At 49.0% G+C, this 18,652-nt stretch overlaps 1 protein-coding gene across 1 annotated transcript; it reads left to right on the top strand.

Annotated features, from left to right (window-relative positions):
- The first annotated feature begins 2,065 nt into the window (after positions 1–2,065).
- CLRN3 (clarin 3) lies at positions 2,066–18,316 on the top strand. Its single transcript, XM_055560555.1, has 3 exons — positions 2,066–2,305; positions 11,114–11,293; positions 17,916–18,316. The coding sequence occupies exons 1-3, from the start codon at positions 2,077–2,079 to the stop codon at positions 18,194–18,196; spliced, it is 690 nt and encodes a 229-aa protein (XP_055416530.1). The 5' UTR covers positions 2,066–2,076; the 3' UTR covers positions 18,197–18,316.
- Positions 18,317–18,652: the final 336 nt, after the last annotated feature.

Genomic DNA, 18,652 nt, shown 5'->3' with positions numbered 1-18,652 from the left:
TCTTGCCTTGAAAATCCCATGGACAGAGGAGCCTGGTAGGCTGCAGTCCATGGGGTCACAAAGAGTCGGACACGACTAAGCAACTTCACTTTCACTTTATGTCCCAGCAATTTTTCTCCTGTACATTTAAGTAAAAGAAAGGAAAGTGTATATTCACAGAAAGACTAGTACTTAAATGTTCAGAACAACTTTATTCAAGATGGCCAATAACTTTCAGTTCAGTTCAGTTCAGTAGCTCAGTCATGTCCGACTCTTTGCGACCCCGTGGACTGCAGCACACCAGACCTCCCTGTCCATCACCAACTCCCGGAGTTTACTCAAACTCATGTCCATTGAGTTGGTGATGCCATCCAACCATCTCATCCTCTGTCATCCCCTTTTCCTCTTGTCTTCAATCTTTCCCAGCATTAGGGTCTTTTCAAATGAGTCAGTTCTTCTCACCAGGTGGCCAAAGTATTGGAGTTTTCAGCCAATAACTTAAATTTACCCAAATATCCATCAATTGCTGAACAGATAAACAAATTTAGAGGTAGTCAGGTGAATCTCAAACTGGGAAAGGAAGACTACATACTGTAAGGAACCATTTCTATGAAATTCTAGAAAAGGCAAAACTGTAGGGACAAAAAATCATAGAATTGCAATATAATGCAGCATTCCCTATAAAAATTGCCACAATTTATGAATTTAATAGCCAGCATCTTCTAGTCCTGTAGGAAAGAGGACTTCCGTTGCTGGTAGGCTTATCAGTGAGAGGCCAATTTGGCTTTGGTATTGAAATGTCCGTTTGAACCAGCAACTCTTAATCTGTTCTCAAGCAAGTTTATATGAACAAAAAAACTAATAATACGCAAAATGGCCAGAAAAGAACATTGTTAAATGAGTGATGGCCTGGTTATTCTACTGGGAAAAACAGACATTATCAACTCATTCCACAAACAAGTTAGGTGCTACCCAAGAAAAGTGCAGGATGAAAATGTATATATACAATATGACTTTAACTTCAGAGCCAGAGAAACAGTGTTAGTCACTCAGTTGTGTCCGACTCCTTGAGACCTTGTGGACTGTAGCCTGCCAGGCTCTTCTGTCCATGGGGATTCTCCAGGTAAGAATACTGGAGTGGATTGCCGTTCCCTTCTCCAGGGGATCTTCCGACCCGGGGATTGAACCCGGGCCTCCTGCTTTGCAGGCAGATTCTTTACCACTGAGCCACCAGCGAAGTCCTGTATACAGAGTATAATAAAAAGAGGTGTACCTAATATGCTGTGAACATCTATTTATTAACTCAAGAAATGATCTTCTTGACAAATGGAGGACTTCCTCTATGGGCCAGAAAGGATCGTTTACAAACTATTCACCGCCCAACAGAGAGAACGGAGCTGCAAAGACAAAGCAGGATTGTTCAGAATCAGTTCCATCAGAGAACTAACGAGAGAGATGAAACCTCTCAAGTAACAATTTAAATAACGGACGAGTGTGATCCAGTTTGAAAGAGGAAATTTGAAAGGTGCACTTCTTTATCAAAGTCTAAAAATAAGGTGTCAGCTTTCCTCTTTCCAATCCCTAGGACCTGCAGCAAGAGCTTCATCTCCTTAGGATTTCCTTTGGAACCTTTGTTAGGGTCACATCATTAACCCTCGGCTGATGGGACTCTGTGTTGTTGGCTGCTAGAATCGGTAACATTTGAGGGGTACAGGGCATATTATTTAGGAATTCTACTTCTGTCCTGATGTGGTGGGCTGATTTTGTTTCCAAAGCACTTGAAAAAAAAGAGTCCTAAGTTAGTTGTGTGATTGGCGATGTCTCGGGAAGACCGTGTTTATCCCTTGTTCCTCCCGGTTGGCTGTAACCATAGCAACCTGTCACTCCAGACCAAAGTTCAGCTACCGTAAATCTTTATGACCGTAGTCACAGTCCAATGTTCATCCGTGTAACCCTTCCTCCTGAAGAGTGAGGTTTTATATTTCACAAGAAAGTGTGAGACTCCATTTCTAAACACTGGACTCCAAATGAGAAGGCCCAAAAATAGTATAAAAAAATCTCTGCTTAAAACCCGAGGACCCTTATTGTCCTGAGAAAATGCCAACGGCAAAGAAAACACTGACGTTCTTACTCAGCTTCGTCACCAGCCTGGGGGCTTTCATTGTCCTTTGCTTTGTTCTGGCGACCCAACAATGGATCCGCAGTACGATCGCCATCAGCGACTCTTCTTCGAATGGTAGTGTGATCATCACCTATGGACTCCTTCGTGGGAAGAGTATTCAAGAATTGAATCATGGACTTGCAGAGTCGGACAAAAATTTTGAAGGTAATTATAGCTCATTTGAATGCGCACAGTGGGGCTGAAATAACTGCATAAGATTCATGTCATCCTGTATTCCGGTCAAATAGCCCTTCAGAAATAATTTCCTGGTAAATTTTAATTGGGCTGTAGATACGATCTCATATTTTTAATCTTGAAAATTCACCAAATTTTTTCAGCTTCCTCCGGTCTGGTTGGTTCTATTAGCAAAACAGTCTAAATCCTTCTAGTAGAGTTGTGTTTAAACAGTGTGTATGTGTGTGTGTGTGTGTGTGTGTGTGTGTTAGTCGCTCAGTCATCTCCGGCTCTTTGCGACCCCATGGATCTTAGCCCACCAGGCTCCTCTGTCTTTGGGATTTCCCAGACAAGAATACTTGGGTGGGTTGCTGTTCTCTTCTCCAGGAGAATCTTCCCAACCCAGGGATTGAACCTGAGTCTCCTGCATTGCAGGCAGATTCTTTACCATCTGAGCCACTAGGGAAGGCTTAAACAGCACCAGAGTTTATTGACAAGAAAAAATGAAGTAGAAAATATGGGCAATTTCTTACCCCTGTATCTCAGGTTCATTCCTTTCAATGATTTGAATTTGCATTCTTACTTCCAAACAATCTCATTGCTGTTGGAATTGATATTAAATTTCCATCACTTATATTAATTGAATATTTTACAGAAATTCCTATTTTTTTTTTATTTTGTACACACTAATGCTCTACTCTCAATGTGTAGACAACAAAAATGCATTGAGAATAAGCAGAATTTATCTACTTACTTGGCATTTGAAGTTTAAATACATACCATTGCTTTCTAAATTTAAAAACATAATTTATAAACTATTTAGCACCTTAAATAGATTTTGTTCTGAATGGTGTTTCAATGCAGCTTACTATACAGGCTTTATCAGGTATTAGGCAATCATCACCTCTTTCCTTGTAAACATATGTCATTTTTTTTTAAACTAGTGTTTCCTGAGGCCATAAGATGGTAGGTTTATAAGACACAAAAGATCTCAGCTATATTACAGAAGTCTAATTCTGTTCAAGTGCTGACTTGCCTTTTTTTTAGTGTTTATTTTTATTCATTTATTTATTTTCAGCACCAGATCTTAGTCGTGGGACTAAGTTGTGTGACTCCCACTTGGTTGTGGGACCTTTTATTTACAGCATGTGGCTCTTTAGTTGCTGCATGTGGGATCCAGTTTCCTGACCAGGAACCGAACTTGGGCCCCCTGCACTGGGAGCTTGGAGTCTTAGCCGCTAGACCACCAGGGAAGCCCTAAACTTGCATCATTTTCTATCTTACACAAATGGAGTGTTTAGTCCTCATGCCACGCATAATGTTGGGAGTTTGAGCCTTTGACTGTAACTTCAAGTTCTAGCTCTAATTTGTGACCTTATTATTGAAATGATTTCCTTAATTCCAGAGCAGCATAATTATATTTAAAAATTATGAATCTGCCTTTTAGACCTTAGCAAAAGCAAAGTCTCTGCCAGTATTTTAGCAGCATTACACATCTCTTCTGGTACCGACATCAGCTCTTCGGGAAAAGGAGAATTCACTTCGTGGCAACAAGAGACGAAGACTTTCAGAGATTCAGTCCCACTTTCAGTTCTGTGAATACAATTTGCGAAACCAAAACTCCCTCCAGCTCCTGAATTTCCAGATACATGTTCAAGTTTTAAAGTACGAGTTAACAGTCTGGGAATTTTTAAATTTTCTTAGTGTCTGTTTACAGCCAGTTGGTTCCCATTTGAGGTAAAGGGATTCAGTGGGCTCCCTGACTCCCTGTCCCCTGGGGCACTCAGAGGAGATCTGGGTGGGCCAGCCTGTCTCTAGAGCCCTGTGGGGATGACGTGAGCACGGTGACTGTCAGAGGGTGGGGACAGCTGCAGGCAATGATAACTCTGAAGGCGGCGGGCCCGGTGGGTACTGCAGGGCAGTGTGTGCCCACAAAGGAGGCAGAGTATTTGCATTTGCCTTGCCTGGCTCTCCTTTTTTATTCTTGGTCCCCAGAGACCCACATTCCAGCTTCAGGTTCCTGCCTCCAGACATACAGGTGTTTAGACGGCACTCTACCTCCCAGACACTGAGGTGCTGCTCAATTTCAGGGGGTAACAATCTGCTTGGGACCGCTCAGAACCCAGGGGGCCTTCAGTGCGGGCAGCTTTAGCAGTCGTTGAAGTGGGAACACTTGCCAACTGTCCTTGCAGAGAGGGGAAAAGCCACGTAGCCACAGGGTAGAGGGTGCCTTGGCTGGTATAGGTGTGTGGACACAGTCCCCAGGGAGCAGAGTTACAAGCCTGCAATGAGATGGTTTCCTCAGGACCACACAGGCTCATTTCCAATCAGAAACCAGCCAATGGCAGCACAGTAAAATCATTGATATGAATGCCACTTTTCTGCCCTGCAGTGATGGATTGCCTTTTCAAATAAGAAGTTAACCAGGTCAGTTTCTTAGCCAGGAAGAGTTCTGACTGAAACCTCCATAGCGTTATAAATATTGCTAAAACCCTGTTCTGTTCCAGCCTAAGATTTATCACATGGTGCCAATCTGGGGCTGTCAATTTCTGAAATGAAAGAGCAGCATGAAGCGACAGTGGCTGAGCTCAACGTGCAAAAATAATTCAGCCAACGGTGTGTCACCCGGGGAAAAATAATCAGTCCAACCTGGGGAGGAACCTCTCCATGGCATAACTAGACTGTTTGGGCAGCTCAGCTTCACCGGGAGCTCCACCAGCCTCGTCCTGAGGATCCCAGCGTGCCCAACACCCAGATGAAAAGGACCATGTGTCCATGAGTGAGCACGTTGCCTGGCTACGCCAAAAGTTCTAGTTATTTAATTTCAGTTAAAAAAATCCTCCCTGGGCAGCTGTTACATAAGTGAGGGGCTTGGATCCTGAGTGGAACTGCACAGAGCCCCTGCCTGGGTGGATTCACCCCTCAGTCTTTCTAGAGAAAGACATCCTTATCGGTTAAATCCAGGAGCCTGCCCTACTTGTAGGTTAAAGGTGTGTGCAGGTCGCTATGAGAACACTGGGGTGTTTCACCCCAAATGTGCCTCTTCTCCTCCAAGTCTCTTTCCCATCCCTTTCTGTTCTCAGGGAACTTAGAGTTGTACTATTGGCTCACATTTAAAATGATGAAGGAAGTGAATCTGGCGCAGAAAAATCAAGTAACTGCAAGAACAAAGAAAGGAGGTTTATCTCTCCAGAAAGTACAAAAAGTCTCTTCTTAACACTCCGACCCGCCCAGTCCTACCCCACATACATCCCATACTTTCCCTCGGGTAGGAGTGACTTCTTATTTGCCACTAGAGATGTGGCCCCGCTGGGAGGTGGAGCATAAAGGGGCAGAAAAGGCTTTTCCCTACTCTTCTCACAGAGATGTGTGTGTATGCGTGTTTGTGACTCTTTGTGACCCCATGGACTGTAGCCCACCAGGCTCCTCTGTCCATGGACTTCCCCAGGCAAGGTAACTGGAGCTCTCCACTTCAGCCCACTGAAGTGGGTTGCCATTTGCTCCTCCAAGGGATCTTCCCAGCTCAGGGATTCTAAACCACTGCGTCGAGCCACCTGCCCCCTCTCCCCGACTGAGATAACCCTGGTCAGTTTCCCAGGCCAGCAGCTGGGACGTCCCGGGAGAGCTCCCAGGCCACACTCTGGTGTCTGTGGAGTCAATGAGCCCTTCCAGGGGTACACTGGGGCCCAGAGACTCAGGAGTTCCCTTGGGTCAGGCCCCCTGGTGTCCAGATGCTTGAGTGGGGCATGGAGGCTGCTCCTCCCCAATAAAAGCCAGCGGCTCTGCCTCAGTTTCTCGCAGACTAGAAAGGCCAGGTGGCCAGCGGGGCTTGAATATAAATCTTTAGGCCCAGGAGCCCCGGATATTCAGATGACCCCTCACTTCCGCACTGCCCACCTCCCAGCTCATTCTGGCCTCTTTGCGGGAGCTGCCAGAATCCGGACAATTGGTTCCAATTGTGAGATGGCTTTCTCAATTCTGACGCTCGGGCCCCTCAAAACAAGAAAAAAAGAACTGAATGTATTTGCTAATTTTGTAGGCAGAGAGCAGCTGTCAGATGCTGTGGAGGTTGATTGTGATTTCATTCTTGCTCAACTTTCACCGAATTTCTAGCTTTCACTGTCTGAGTTCTAAGCGGGGTTGGGGGGAAGGTTGGGTGGCTGGAAGGTGCAGGAGATACGGCTGTCATACCTGTGGGGCAGGGGACTCAGAGGCTGAAATACAATTTTGAAATGTGGCAGTTAAACTTAACATAAATTGTCACATTAATTCATAGAAAAGTATGAGTCAAATTGACTCCCCTTTGAGAACTGATGTCTGGGTGTGTGCCCAGTTGCTCGGTCATGTCTGACTCTTTGTGGCCCCATGGACTGTAGCCCACCAGGCTTCCCTGTCCGTAGGATTCTCCAGGCAAGAATAGTGGAGTGGAATTCGTACTCCAGGGGATCTTCCCAACCCAGGGATCGAACCCAAGACTCCTGCATCGGCAAGTGGATTCTTTACCACTGAGCTTCACCAGATTGTTCCTTTCTAATTTACTCTAAAATGTTCACCATTCGCAAATGACCCTCCATTTACAGATTTAGTAAGAAAGTTTCCCTAGGGGACTTCAGGCACTTGGACACGTGACATTTTTCCCATGCTGAAATTTTTATTTTCTAGTTGTGCCCGGTTTCTCAGTCTTATCCGACTCATTGCAACCCCGTAAACTGTTGCCCGCCAGGTGGCTCTGTCCATGGAATTTTTCAGGCAAGAATACTGGAGTGGGTTGCCAGTTCCTCCTCCAGGGGACCTAGGGATTGAATCTGCATCTTCTGTGTCTCCTGCATTGACAGATGGGTTCTTTACCACGAGTGCCCTCTGGGAAGCCCTAATTTCTAGTTAAGTATCCAAATTATGTCCTATTGGCTAAGGACAGAGTTCCCTTAATCCCCAGGAAACTTCTGATCTGGTGCTGGAGCTTCCTCCTTGATGCTGAGGCAGAGCCAGAGGGTCGTGGAATGCAGGAGAAGCAGTTCTTCCCAGGGGTGACTAAGTTTGGAAGGATCCACAGCATTTGACCTTGTGCCTTGAAACAGGCGTGTCCTGCTTCTTGTTTTGACTCTGGCGTCATCTTCCACAAGTTGTTAAATAGTTGTGTGCTGCCTCACAGCCTGGCAAAGCTCCTCACTCGTCTCCGGGGTGAGACAGACCAAGAAGCCCGAGCCTCGGGCTTGAGGGCTGGACCTTGGAACAGTCTCAGTGCAGATGGTCCCTCCTCCCGGGAGGGCAGGGCTCCTCACCTGGGCATCAGTGGGTGACAGAGAGGACCATGTCCTCAGTTAAGCCAAAGCCTGTCAGAGTTCTTACCGAGAGCATCACCCAGAGGACATATCCAGAGTGTGTAAACAAGTGAGCTGTGCGGAGCACTGAGCCCCGCCCATGGGTCACTAGCAGAAATCCCCGCCCATGGATCACTAACAGAAATGGTGACAGGGCCAGACAGTACCAGGGAGGAGCGGATCAGCGGTGTGTGCGCTGGACTCTGCCCCGGGGCCCGGCTCCCTGGGCAGTGAGCTCATGGCCTGCGTGTTGCTGAGCTGGTATTTCCCTCTCCCATCCTTCCTGGTCTCCTGTGGGATTGGCAGGGCTGTGGCTGCTCACCAGAGACCACACCCATGTCTCCCTCCTGGCCGTTTCCTTTCCTGCTCTGTCTTCTTGTGCAGGCTTCAGCTGCCACGCTCGCCTGCCTTCTGCTCAGCCCTGCACACCTGGCATTGCGTCCCTGCGCCGTCCAGCCGGGGACGCTTCCAGCCCAGGCCGGGCCATGTGACCTGATCATCAGGATGAACTCTCTCATGCACAAGGGTCTTTACGACCGTATCCCCACTGCCGGGATGTCTGAAGGCAGACTTGCTGGCTCAAATCTCTTTCACATCTACCCTCTGTCCGTTGACGACAAATTTAGCTCCTTCACAGAATACTGCTGGTTTAAAAAAAAATGTCTGAGCGACTAACACGTAGGTGTTAGAGATAGACAGAGGATGGCACAAGGACTGTCGCATCTTAACAGGAGTGCTGAGCCCATCTGGCCATCATGAATGGCAAGGACGGTCAGACGAGAGTGTGTGTGGAGTCAGGGCCAGGATGGCAGGAGCTGTGGGATCACATCTTATGAATAACACACTGGGTTTGCATCCTCTTTTCAAATATTGGGAAAAGCTCCAGGCAGGAGAGGATGGAGTGGATTCTGCATTGGTCCCAAAGGAGCATTAGGACCCAGGGTTAATATCATAGAAATGCAGGATGAAGAACCTTTGAATGCCTACAATACCACAGGGATGAAAAGGGCCGCCTTGCAGATGGAGGGCTCCTTGTTCCCAGGACACGGTCTGGCATGACACTCTGCAGCTCCTGCTTGCACAGCATCCGGGGTCCCCTCTGGCTTCCAGGGCCCTGGTTCCTTAAAACTTGCCACCCACAGCAGAACAAGAAATCTTCCATGGCTGTTTCGGTTTCTGTTCTTTTAAGCTGCTTTGGGTGAAGGTGTGAGAAACTCCGGCTGTCTCCTCGGGGCCCTGAGAAACAGGAATATAAAGAAGGAAGTTCTGACTCTTTCTCTCCCCCACCCCCACCCTGGTTCCTCAGTTCAGTTCAGTCACTCAGTTGTGTCTGACTCTTTGGGACCCCATGGGCTGCAGGCCTTCCTGTCCATCACCAACTCCCAGAGTTTGCTCAAACTCATGTCCATTGAGTTGGTGATGCCATCCAACCATCTCATCCTCTGTCACCCCTTTCTCCTCCTACCCTCAATCTTTCCCAGCATCAGGGTCTTTTCCAATGAGTCAGTTCTTCACATCAGGTGGCCAAAGTATTGGAGTTTCAGCTTCAGCATCAGTCTTTCCAATGAACACCCAGGACTGATCTTCTTTATGATGGACTGGTTGGATCTCCTTGCAGTCCAATGGACTCTCAAGAGTCTTCTCCAACACCACAGTTCAAAAGCATCAATTCTTTGGTGCTCAGCTTTCTTTATAATCCAACTCTCACATCCATACATGACTACTGGAAAAACCGTAGCTTTGACTAGACAGACCTTTGTCTCTGCTTTTTAACATGCTGTCTAGTTTGGTCATAGCTCTTCTTCCAAGGAACAAGAGTCTTTTAATTTCATGGCTGCAGTCACTATCTGCAGTGATTTTGGAGCCCCAGAAAATAAAGTCTCTCACTGTTTCCATCGTTTCCCCATCTATTTGTCATAAAGTGATGGGACTGGATGCCATGATCTTAGTTTTTTGAACGTTGAGTTTTAAGCCAGCTTTTTCACTCTCCTCTTTTACTTTCATCAAGAGACTCTAGTTCTTCTTCACTTTCTGCCATAAGGGTGGTGTCATCTGCATATCTGAGGTTATTGATTCTTCTCCTGGCAATCTTGACTCCAGCTTATGCTTCATCTTGCTTGATATTTCTCATGATATACTCAGCATATAAATTAAATAAGCAGGGTGACAGTATACAGCCTTGATGTACTCCTTTCCCAATTTTGAACCAGTCTGTTGTTCCATGTCTGGTTCTAACTGTTGCTTCTTACCTGCATTCAGATTTCTCAGGAGGCAGGTAAGGTGATCTGGTATTCCCTTTTCTTTCAGAATTTTCCACAGTTTATTGTGATCCACACAGTCAAAGGCTTTAGTATAGTCAATGATGCATAAGTAGATGTTTTTCTGGAACTCTCTTGTTTTTTCGATGATCCAACGGATGTTGGCAATTGATTTCCAGTTCCTCTGCCTTTTCTAAATCCAGAATGAACATCTGGAAGTTCTCAGTTCACTTACTACTGAAGGATTCTGAGCATTACTTTGCTAGCATGTGAGATGATGATAGTTCTTCTGTGTATTCTTGCCATCTCTTCTTAATATCTTCTGCTTCTGTTAGGTCCCTACCATTTCTGTCCTTTATTGAGCCCATCTTTGCATGAAATGTTCCCTTGGTATCTCTAATTTTCTTGAAGAGATCTCTAGTCTTTCCCATTCTAGTGTTTCCCTCTATTTCTTTGCTTTGATCTCTGAGGAAGGCTTTCCATGTGAACTCTGCATTCAGATGGATATATCTTTCCTTTTCTCCTTTGCCTTTTGCTTCTCTTCTTGTCTCAGCTATTTGTAAGGCCTCCTCAGACAAATGTTTTGCCTTTTCCAGTTCTTTTTCTTGGGGCTGGTTGAGTGCTGAGGAAGGCTTTCTCATCTCGCCTACCATGGTTCCCACCCTAGCCCTTCCGGTGATGCTGTTAGCGGATTACTGAGGCTCCGAAGTCTTACTCCCAGTTTGGTTCTACCTTCTTTCACGGAACGTCCTGGTAAACACTTTACTGAATGTAACGGCAGTCTCCTAGGGGGCTCAATGCACAGACAGCTCTTGGAGATGTGCTATAAACGCGTGGCTGGGCTTCCAGGTAAGAGTGGGGCCACTGCACCTCTGGTGTCTGACCATCTTGTATTGTAAACGCGGAGGGAGCGGGGAAAGCAGATGGACGCCGGGGGAGGCTGGCTGGTGGTCAGAGAGAGGAGGGTGACGAAAGCAGGAACTGATGGCAGAGGATGCAGGGCATCCGTGTATCATTTCACACATGTGCAGATCCATGTTGGGCACTCCCCTGCACTCCAGAAATATGGAACTGTTATGAAAAGGCTGAGGGTGTCTAGCCCCAGTGCCTAAGCAGGCGGAATGGGAAGGGGCCCCGGGTTGGGGAGGGGGGACCAGCCCTCGGGCCCAGAGCTGGTCTTTGCATCGGGGGCACCACGTACTTACCAGACCTTGTTTCAGTTTTAGGGACATTGACCAATTCTTCCCCGAAGACTCTGCACTCGGTGGTCATCGTGTTCCTGGCCCTTGGTTTGTTCAGTTCGCTGCTGAGTGCTGGGTTCACTTTCTGCAACAGCGTCAGCAACCCCTACCAGACGTTCCTGGGGCCGACGGGTGTGTACACCTGGAGTGGGCTCAGCGGTCAGTACCGGCCAGTCCCGGCCTCTGTCCCCCTGGTTCCCTCTCACACGAGGACATACACACTCACAGTCGGACCCTGGGCGTTAAGAGTGTGCTGAGTCGAGTGTGGGGGGCTGAAGCTTATTTTCGCAAGCCTACAGCATTTATTCAGCATCTTCAGATGTGTTTTGGGTGCCCTGGGGAGGGGCGGACTGTGGGTAAGGAGGGCGTGGTAGGTGTTAAAAATGTATGATATACCCAGTGTTTGCCTTAGAGTATCTAGGGTGAGGCGTTAAACAGAAACACGCACGTCAATAAAGCATTCAGTGGGCTCCTGCTGAGTGCTTGACTGCAAAGTAGGCTCCATGTGATATGGAGAGGCACACACGTGCACACACACACACGTGCACATTTATTTAGCCCCCTGCTTGCGCCCATGGAACAGCAGTCGACTTGGCCTAACATCTGAACATGATGGTGGTGCAGAGCCTCCGGGAAGGCCATTGTGGAGCATCTGGGCCGACGCCCTTGCTGTGGGCGACCTGTGAATCCCGGTGTCAGCCGGGTGGTGCTGCGAGGTTGTGTTGTCTGTTTGGGGGGAAAGGTGTTGGGGTGGGGAGTGGGAAGTGGGGTCCGGTTGCGGTCACAGTGTTTTGAACTCTCTGAGGTCTCATGGGTTCTGGGGCCACTGTGTTTGCCCAGGGGCTTGGTCCAGTGGGAGCCTTGCTGCCCCTGCCCAACAGTGGGGCTTCTCCTGCTCTGTCCCTCTCTCCACCACAAGAACCTGATCTTGAGAGTGGATCAAAAATGGCCCATCCTACTAATGGGATGCTGGCCTGGATGAACCACAGGCTGGAATCAAGATTGCCAGGAAAATATCAATAACCTCAGATATACAGATGACACCACCCTTCTGGCAGAAAGCAAAGAGGAACTAAAGAGCCTCTTGAGGAAAGTGAAAGAGGAGAGTGAAAAAGCTGGCTTAAAACTCAACATTCACAAAACTAAGATCATGGCATCTGGTCCCATCACTTCATGACAAATAGATGGGGAAACAGTGGAAATAGTGAGACTTTATTTTCTTGGGGCTCCAAAATCACTGCAGATAGTGACTGCAGCCATGAAATTAAAAGACGCTTGTTCTTTGGAAGAAAAGTTATGACCCACCTAGACAGCATATTAAAAAGCAGAGACATTACTTTGCCAACAAAGGTCTGTCTGGTCAAAGCTATGGTTTTTCCAGTAGTCATGTATGGATGTGAGAGTTGGACTATAAAGAAAGCTGAGCACCGAAGAATTGATGCTTTTGAACTGTGGTGTTGGAGAAGACTCTTGAGAGTCCCTTGGACTGCAAGGAGATCCAACCAGTACATCCTAAAGGAAATCAGTCCTGAATATTCATTGGAAGGACTGATGCTGAAGCTGAAACTCCAATACTTTGGCCACCTGATGTGAAGAACTGACTCATTGGAAAAGCCCCTGATGCTCAGAAAGATTGAAGGCAGGAGGAGAAGAGGATGACAGAGGATGAGACAGTTGGATGGCATCACCAACTCAATGGACATGAGTTTAAGTAAGCTCTGGGAGTTGGTGATGGACAGGGAGGCCTGGCATGCACCAGTCCATGGGGTCACAAAGAGTTGGACACGACTGAGTGACTGAACTGAACTAAACTGAACTAATGGGATGGCCCTGGCAGTGGTCATGTGTGTGTTGCAGGTGGTATATTTAAACACAGACCAGGACCTTTCAGGGAGAAGATAGGTGCTCTGGATATTGAGGTATCAAGAAGCCTCGGATGATGGCTGGGCAGCTTCCTGTCCTTTTGTGAGGCCATCGTCACACTGGCCAGTGTAGGTAGCTGGAGGCGCTGCTGTGCTGTGGATCCCAGGAGTGCTGTGCTGAGACCATGAACACCTGGCTCTCCGGGGAGGGAAGCCCTGAGCACAGCCCTGGCCTTTTTCAAGCTCATATTTATGAGCATGCCAGCATCCATTCTGGCATGGATACAAGGGAGAGCCTCTCAACACTCTGACCAAACAAGCTGGGATTCCTAAACATCATGCAGGATAACAGGTGGAAATCCGGGCTGCCTTGAGCAGGCCTGCACACCCACCTCTCAGCTCTGAGAGTCTGGGATCAGGCTGGTGTAGCCACATCCACACATGACCAGCCCTTTCCTTTCTTTCTGTGCATTTGTGATCAAAACAAGCAGATGCCCAAACTTAAAGGGCATCAGCTGCTGGCCAGGAATGAGCGTTTGAGCTTCCCATCTCACAGTGGACCTGGAGGGGTTGGTTCCAAACTCAGAGACCCTCATCAGGACACCAGGGTTCTGTGCCCCAAGCTGCTTCTATGACTGTAGTTCACGTCTGTCAACCAAACCAAAGGCAAGACTCATTGGCACTCATTGCCAGGGTGAAAAAAAATGGATTCTTTTAATTCTTGCTCATGTGATGAAGAAGCTAAGGGAAGTTGTAGCTTCAGGTACAGCTGGATCCAGGATCTCAGCCTGAGCCATCAGACCTCTGCTTCCTCCAGTGTTCCCTCCATCAGTAGGTAGCTAGGCTGGTCCTCCTAAAGGCAAGACATCTGCCAGTTCTTTCTGGCCCATCGCAGATGCAGCAACTGCAGGAGAAAAGATCACTTTTTCCCCCCCAAAACCTGACTCTTGCTGGAGTTGGCCTCCTCCATTTCTGGAGCCGTCTCTATAGCTGGCAGGGTTGAATTCACTGACTGACCCACCTTGGCTGAGGACACTGAGCACCTGGAGCTGGGGCTGAGGGGGAGGATCTGAGAGCAATGTCAATCACTAGGACCAGAGGGATGGGTTGGGTGTGGGGCCAGCAGGACAAAATTCACCCATGTTGCTCTGTCTACACCCGCAGGGTCCAGAACCCATCCCCTCATCTCTGCAGGAGGAAGCCCCTGGCTTCAGTGTCTTCCTTCACTGTTGAGTATGAGCTGGCTTTGCCCAGGGCAGAGGCCTGATGCATGTTTGTGGAGGAAGACATGGGAAGCAAGGCCAGCAGCCTCCCCACCCCCAGTCCACACCTGGTTCTAACAACAAAGAATTGTTTGATGGGCAGCAAACTCCCGCCACATTCCTCCCCAGGCTGGGGGCAAGTTCTGACACACAGAGCGGCTGTGAGGTGGGCAGAAGCACAATCAGAGACTTTGATGTGTAGGGTGGAGGTGAGCAGCCTCCAACTCTCAAAGGGCAGACTTGGGCCCCCATTTGGTTGAAGAACTTGCTGAAAACTCGTGTCCCTCTGAGGCTCAGCCTGCAGCGGGCTTTGTGCACAAGTACGCCATCTCTGGGTCCTGCCTTGGGTCACTCTGGCACCGGGGGCAGGGTCAGGCTGCCCTGAGGTACCCTGGAGGCCGAGGGAAGGGCCGCACACGCCTCTCCAGGCTGGGCTTGGACATAGGCTCCTTGGCTACAGGAAGAAGGGGAGCAGTTTGCTGCCTTGTCTCTGAAGCAACAGGAGGCGATGCTGCTTTGAGGACAAAAGCATGAAGCGCAGCCTCACCTCCCGGGCCCCTGTGCCGTTTGAGCCCAGCCTGGAGTGGTGACCCTGACCACAGGGGACAGAACTGTAGTCTGAGAGGTGCTGGAGATGACAGCGGAGCCAGGGAGAGCACTGCAGATGGTCTGCTCCAACACACTTGGTCCTCGGCCCGGGAACACGAGAGCAGGGAGGAATTTGCGTGCCGAACTATTTCCCGTGCTTCTTCCTCACACCTCCGTCTCATGTCTGTCGGCTGATCTGCAGGCTGGAGCCCTTGGTCTGGAGGAAGTTCACAGCAGTGCTGTTGAACTTTATGTAAAACTTCGTTCAGGTCCTTGTTCAGCTGTTCAAGCTTTAAAACAAACCATTGCATATCTCTGTTGAAATTCAATGCCAATGGGCATGGAATATGATTTCACTTAAATAAGGAATTCTACTGGAAAACCACCTAATGTTTCAGTGTCAGAGCCAGGAATTTTAAGGGCTTCCCTGGTGGCTCAGATGGTAAAGCATCTGCCTACAGTGCAGGAGACCTGTGTTCGATCCCTGGGTCGGGAAGATCCCCTGGAGAAGGAATTGGCAACCCACTCCAGTACTCTTGCCTGGAAAATTCCATGGACAGAGGAGCCTGGTAGGCTACTGTCCTTGGGGTTGCAAAGAGTCGGACATGACTGAGCGACTTCACTTTCACTTTCAAGGTGACTGCCCTGATAAGGGATCATTACCTGTAATCGGCAGGTCCCATGCCCACGGGGACAGGCCAGGAGGGTGGAAGGCCAGCGCCCTGAGCCCTCGGGGGCCCCTCTGTCTGCCACAGGGCTCCCTCCAGGCCCCGTAAACCTTCTGTCCCAGGAACCACAGAAGCAGGCAGTGAGCGGCACCCCCTTCCACTGGGGACTCAGCTCAGTGTCCGTGTCCATTGGCGGATGCCCCTCGCGGAAAGTCTTGAGCATCCATTTCAGAGAACAGCGTGTAGCCCATTTCTGGGATTTGCTCCTTTCTGACTAAAGCTTTTAGAAGAAACTTCCCAAGAGCAGAATGAGGGATAATTGTGGGGTGTGAGACACAGCGCAGAGGGGAGTGGCTTCGTGCACTCCCACTCCTGTTATTATTAAGAAATAAAAGCATTAGGTTGAAGATGAAAGACTCATCACGGGGAATGAAAACGCCTCACCCAGAAACCCTCTAATTAGGGCCTCTGGAGGGCTGCTCCCTGGGTCTGGGTTATGACATTTGGCTGGGTGCCAAATGTCCTCCTAGTTTTGGGTAAATGTCAGCAGAGGAAGAGTCAGAGAGCGTGTGTCGGTCTGGACCTCTGTCCTGGGGACTCCTGGATGGCCACCTTGCATGGTCAGCCCGACTCCGCTGCACGGCTCATCACAAATCCAGCACAGCTGCTGTCTGACCCTCCTTCCTCTGCCTTTTTGAACAATCTATTGAGATATGATTCACATACTGTACAGTCTACCCATTTAAGGGCACCATTCAGTGATTTCTAGTGTATTCGCAGATCTGTTCAACCATCACCACCATCACCACGGTTGATTTTAGGATATTCTCCTGACCGCGAAAGGAAACCCCTCCCCCAGCGCCCCCCACAGACCCAAGCAGCCTCGAAGCTCCCTGGGGTTTGTAGCTCCCCACCTTTGGAAGATGAGGATCGAGGTTCAGAGCAGCTGAGTGCATCTCCCAAGACCTGTGGCTGGAGGCCTTGACCTTGCTCTCTCTGACTCCAGAACCACAGTTGAAGCCAAGGGGGCTTTCCAAAGCCAAGACTGGAGAAAGTTCTCTAGTGCAGGACATTGTGAAGAATAAAGGATGACTTTACTAAAGAGGGCTTCCCTCATAGCTCAGTTGGTAAAGACTCCACCTGCAATGCGGGAGACCCTGGTTCGATTCCTGGGTTGGGAAGATCTGCTGGAGAAGGGATAGGCTACCCACTCCAGTATTCTTCGACTTCCCTATGGCCCGGCCGGTAAAGAATCCACCTGCAATGTGGGAGACTTGGGTTCAATCCCTGGGTTGGGAAGATACCCTGGAGAAGGGAAAGGCTACCCACTCCAGGATTCTGGCCTGGAGAATTCCATGGACTGTATAGTCCATGGGGTTGCAAAGAGTCAGGCACGACTGAGTGACTTTCACTCACTTACTAAAGAGAGCTTTCCTGGTTAAACGCTGCCCCCTGTTGTGGGTGGAATGAGACCCCAGTTGCCAGGCTGGTGCTCAGAGCTGCCCAGGTGGGCTCGGCCTCTGTATCCGGTGCTCAGGACCCTCCAGACCCCTCCCCATCAGCTGGACTTGTGTCTCCCAGACCCAGATGCTCTGAGCTCACCATGCATCACGATGGATAGATGTTCAGGCTGGCTCTTTTCCTCGTCCTGCCTCAGCCTCCCCACCACACTGGTCCTCTCTGGACAGTTGTCCTGTCGACCCCTGTGATCCCATCACTCACGCAGTGCACAGGCTCAGTCCATCGCTCTGGGAAGAGGGCAGGGTTCAACTCATTCTGAAAGGGCCTGAGCTGAGTGCTTGCTCCTGGCCGCAGCTGCCCTGTGTTATCGTTAGCTTTGGGGGTCTAGAGTCTAGCGTGAGTTTTTCATTTCTTTCACCTTCTCCCTAATGCGGAGAAGAGAGTAAACCCCAGTGTAGATGTTCAGTGAATGCCCACAGAGTACATGTTTGATAAAGGGGAAAAAAGTGATCTTAAAAATGTACATTAACGCGTATATATGGAATCCAGGAAAATGGTACAGATGAAACTATTTCCAAGGCAGAAATAGAGATGCAGACATAGGCAACAGGGGAAGGCGAGGGTGGGAGGAATGGGGAAATTAGGACGGACATACACACGCCACCGTGTGTAAACAGATAGCTTGGTGGGAACCTGCTCTATAGCGCAGGGAGTCGGCTCAAGGCCTGTGGTGACCTAGAGGGCTGGAGTTGGGGTAGCGGGGCGGGTGGTCCAAGAGGGAGGGGACACATGTATGCATGGGGCCAATTCACGTCATTGTACAGCCGAAACTAACGCAACATTGTAAAGCAACTAACCTCCAATAAAAAAAGATCTTAAAAATAAAAATATTCGTTGAAATATACCACCATGTTATTTACAAACTCTTTCTTCCCTTCAGCATCCTTCACATTCATAACCATGGTGCTCTTTGTGGGGAACACGCAGTCCAATCATCTCTCGGAAGAGCTGGCCCAGAAGCTGTACCCACTCTATCCAGCCACCACTCAGCAAGGGACGTCCCACACTTACGGATACTCGTTCTGGCTCACCCTTCTGGTCATCCTCCTAAACGTGGTCACCACGGTCATCATCATCTTCTATCAGAAGGCCAGATACCAGCGGAAGCAGGAGCAGAGAAAGCCCATGGAGTCTGCGCCAAGGGATGGAATTTTATTCTGAAGTCTGTGTTCTCGTTTGGTGGCTAGGTCTCCTGTCGTACACCAGCTCTCAGAGCAGTAACTGGCTGGCGTGGCTGAGTCAGCAGGTAAAAGTTTAGCCCTGTCCGACTGTCACTCGGGGACAATTTTCACATCTCACGACACTACACTCTTCATAAATGATGCACCCTTGACAAAAGACGCTTCCCATGAGGGCGGGGAAGGTGAAGAAGAAAGCTCTGCCGTCCGCGTCGTGTTCAAAGCAGGGCCATGATTGTGAGCCTGTCGACCTTCTGACCCGGCCTCACTCTCTTAAGTAATAAAGGCTTGTGTTACACGCCTCCCCTTTGAGTTGCTCAAAGCACTTTCCTACCTGTGACCTCATTCCCCACAAGAGGGACCACGCATTTTGATTCCACTCTGTGAATGGAGACTTGCAGACACAGAGGGATCCAGAAATTGTTTTTCCTAGACCGGG

This window comes from Bubalus kerabau, chromosome 22, assembly GCF_029407905.1.
Source record: "Bubalus kerabau isolate K-KA32 ecotype Philippines breed swamp buffalo chromosome 22, PCC_UOA_SB_1v2, whole genome shotgun sequence".
NCBI classification, from domain to species: Eukaryota; Metazoa; Chordata; class Mammalia; order Artiodactyla; family Bovidae; genus Bubalus; species Bubalus kerabau.
The sequence above is the reverse complement of the archived record's forward strand: the minus strand, read 5'-3'. Positions and strand labels throughout refer to the sequence as shown.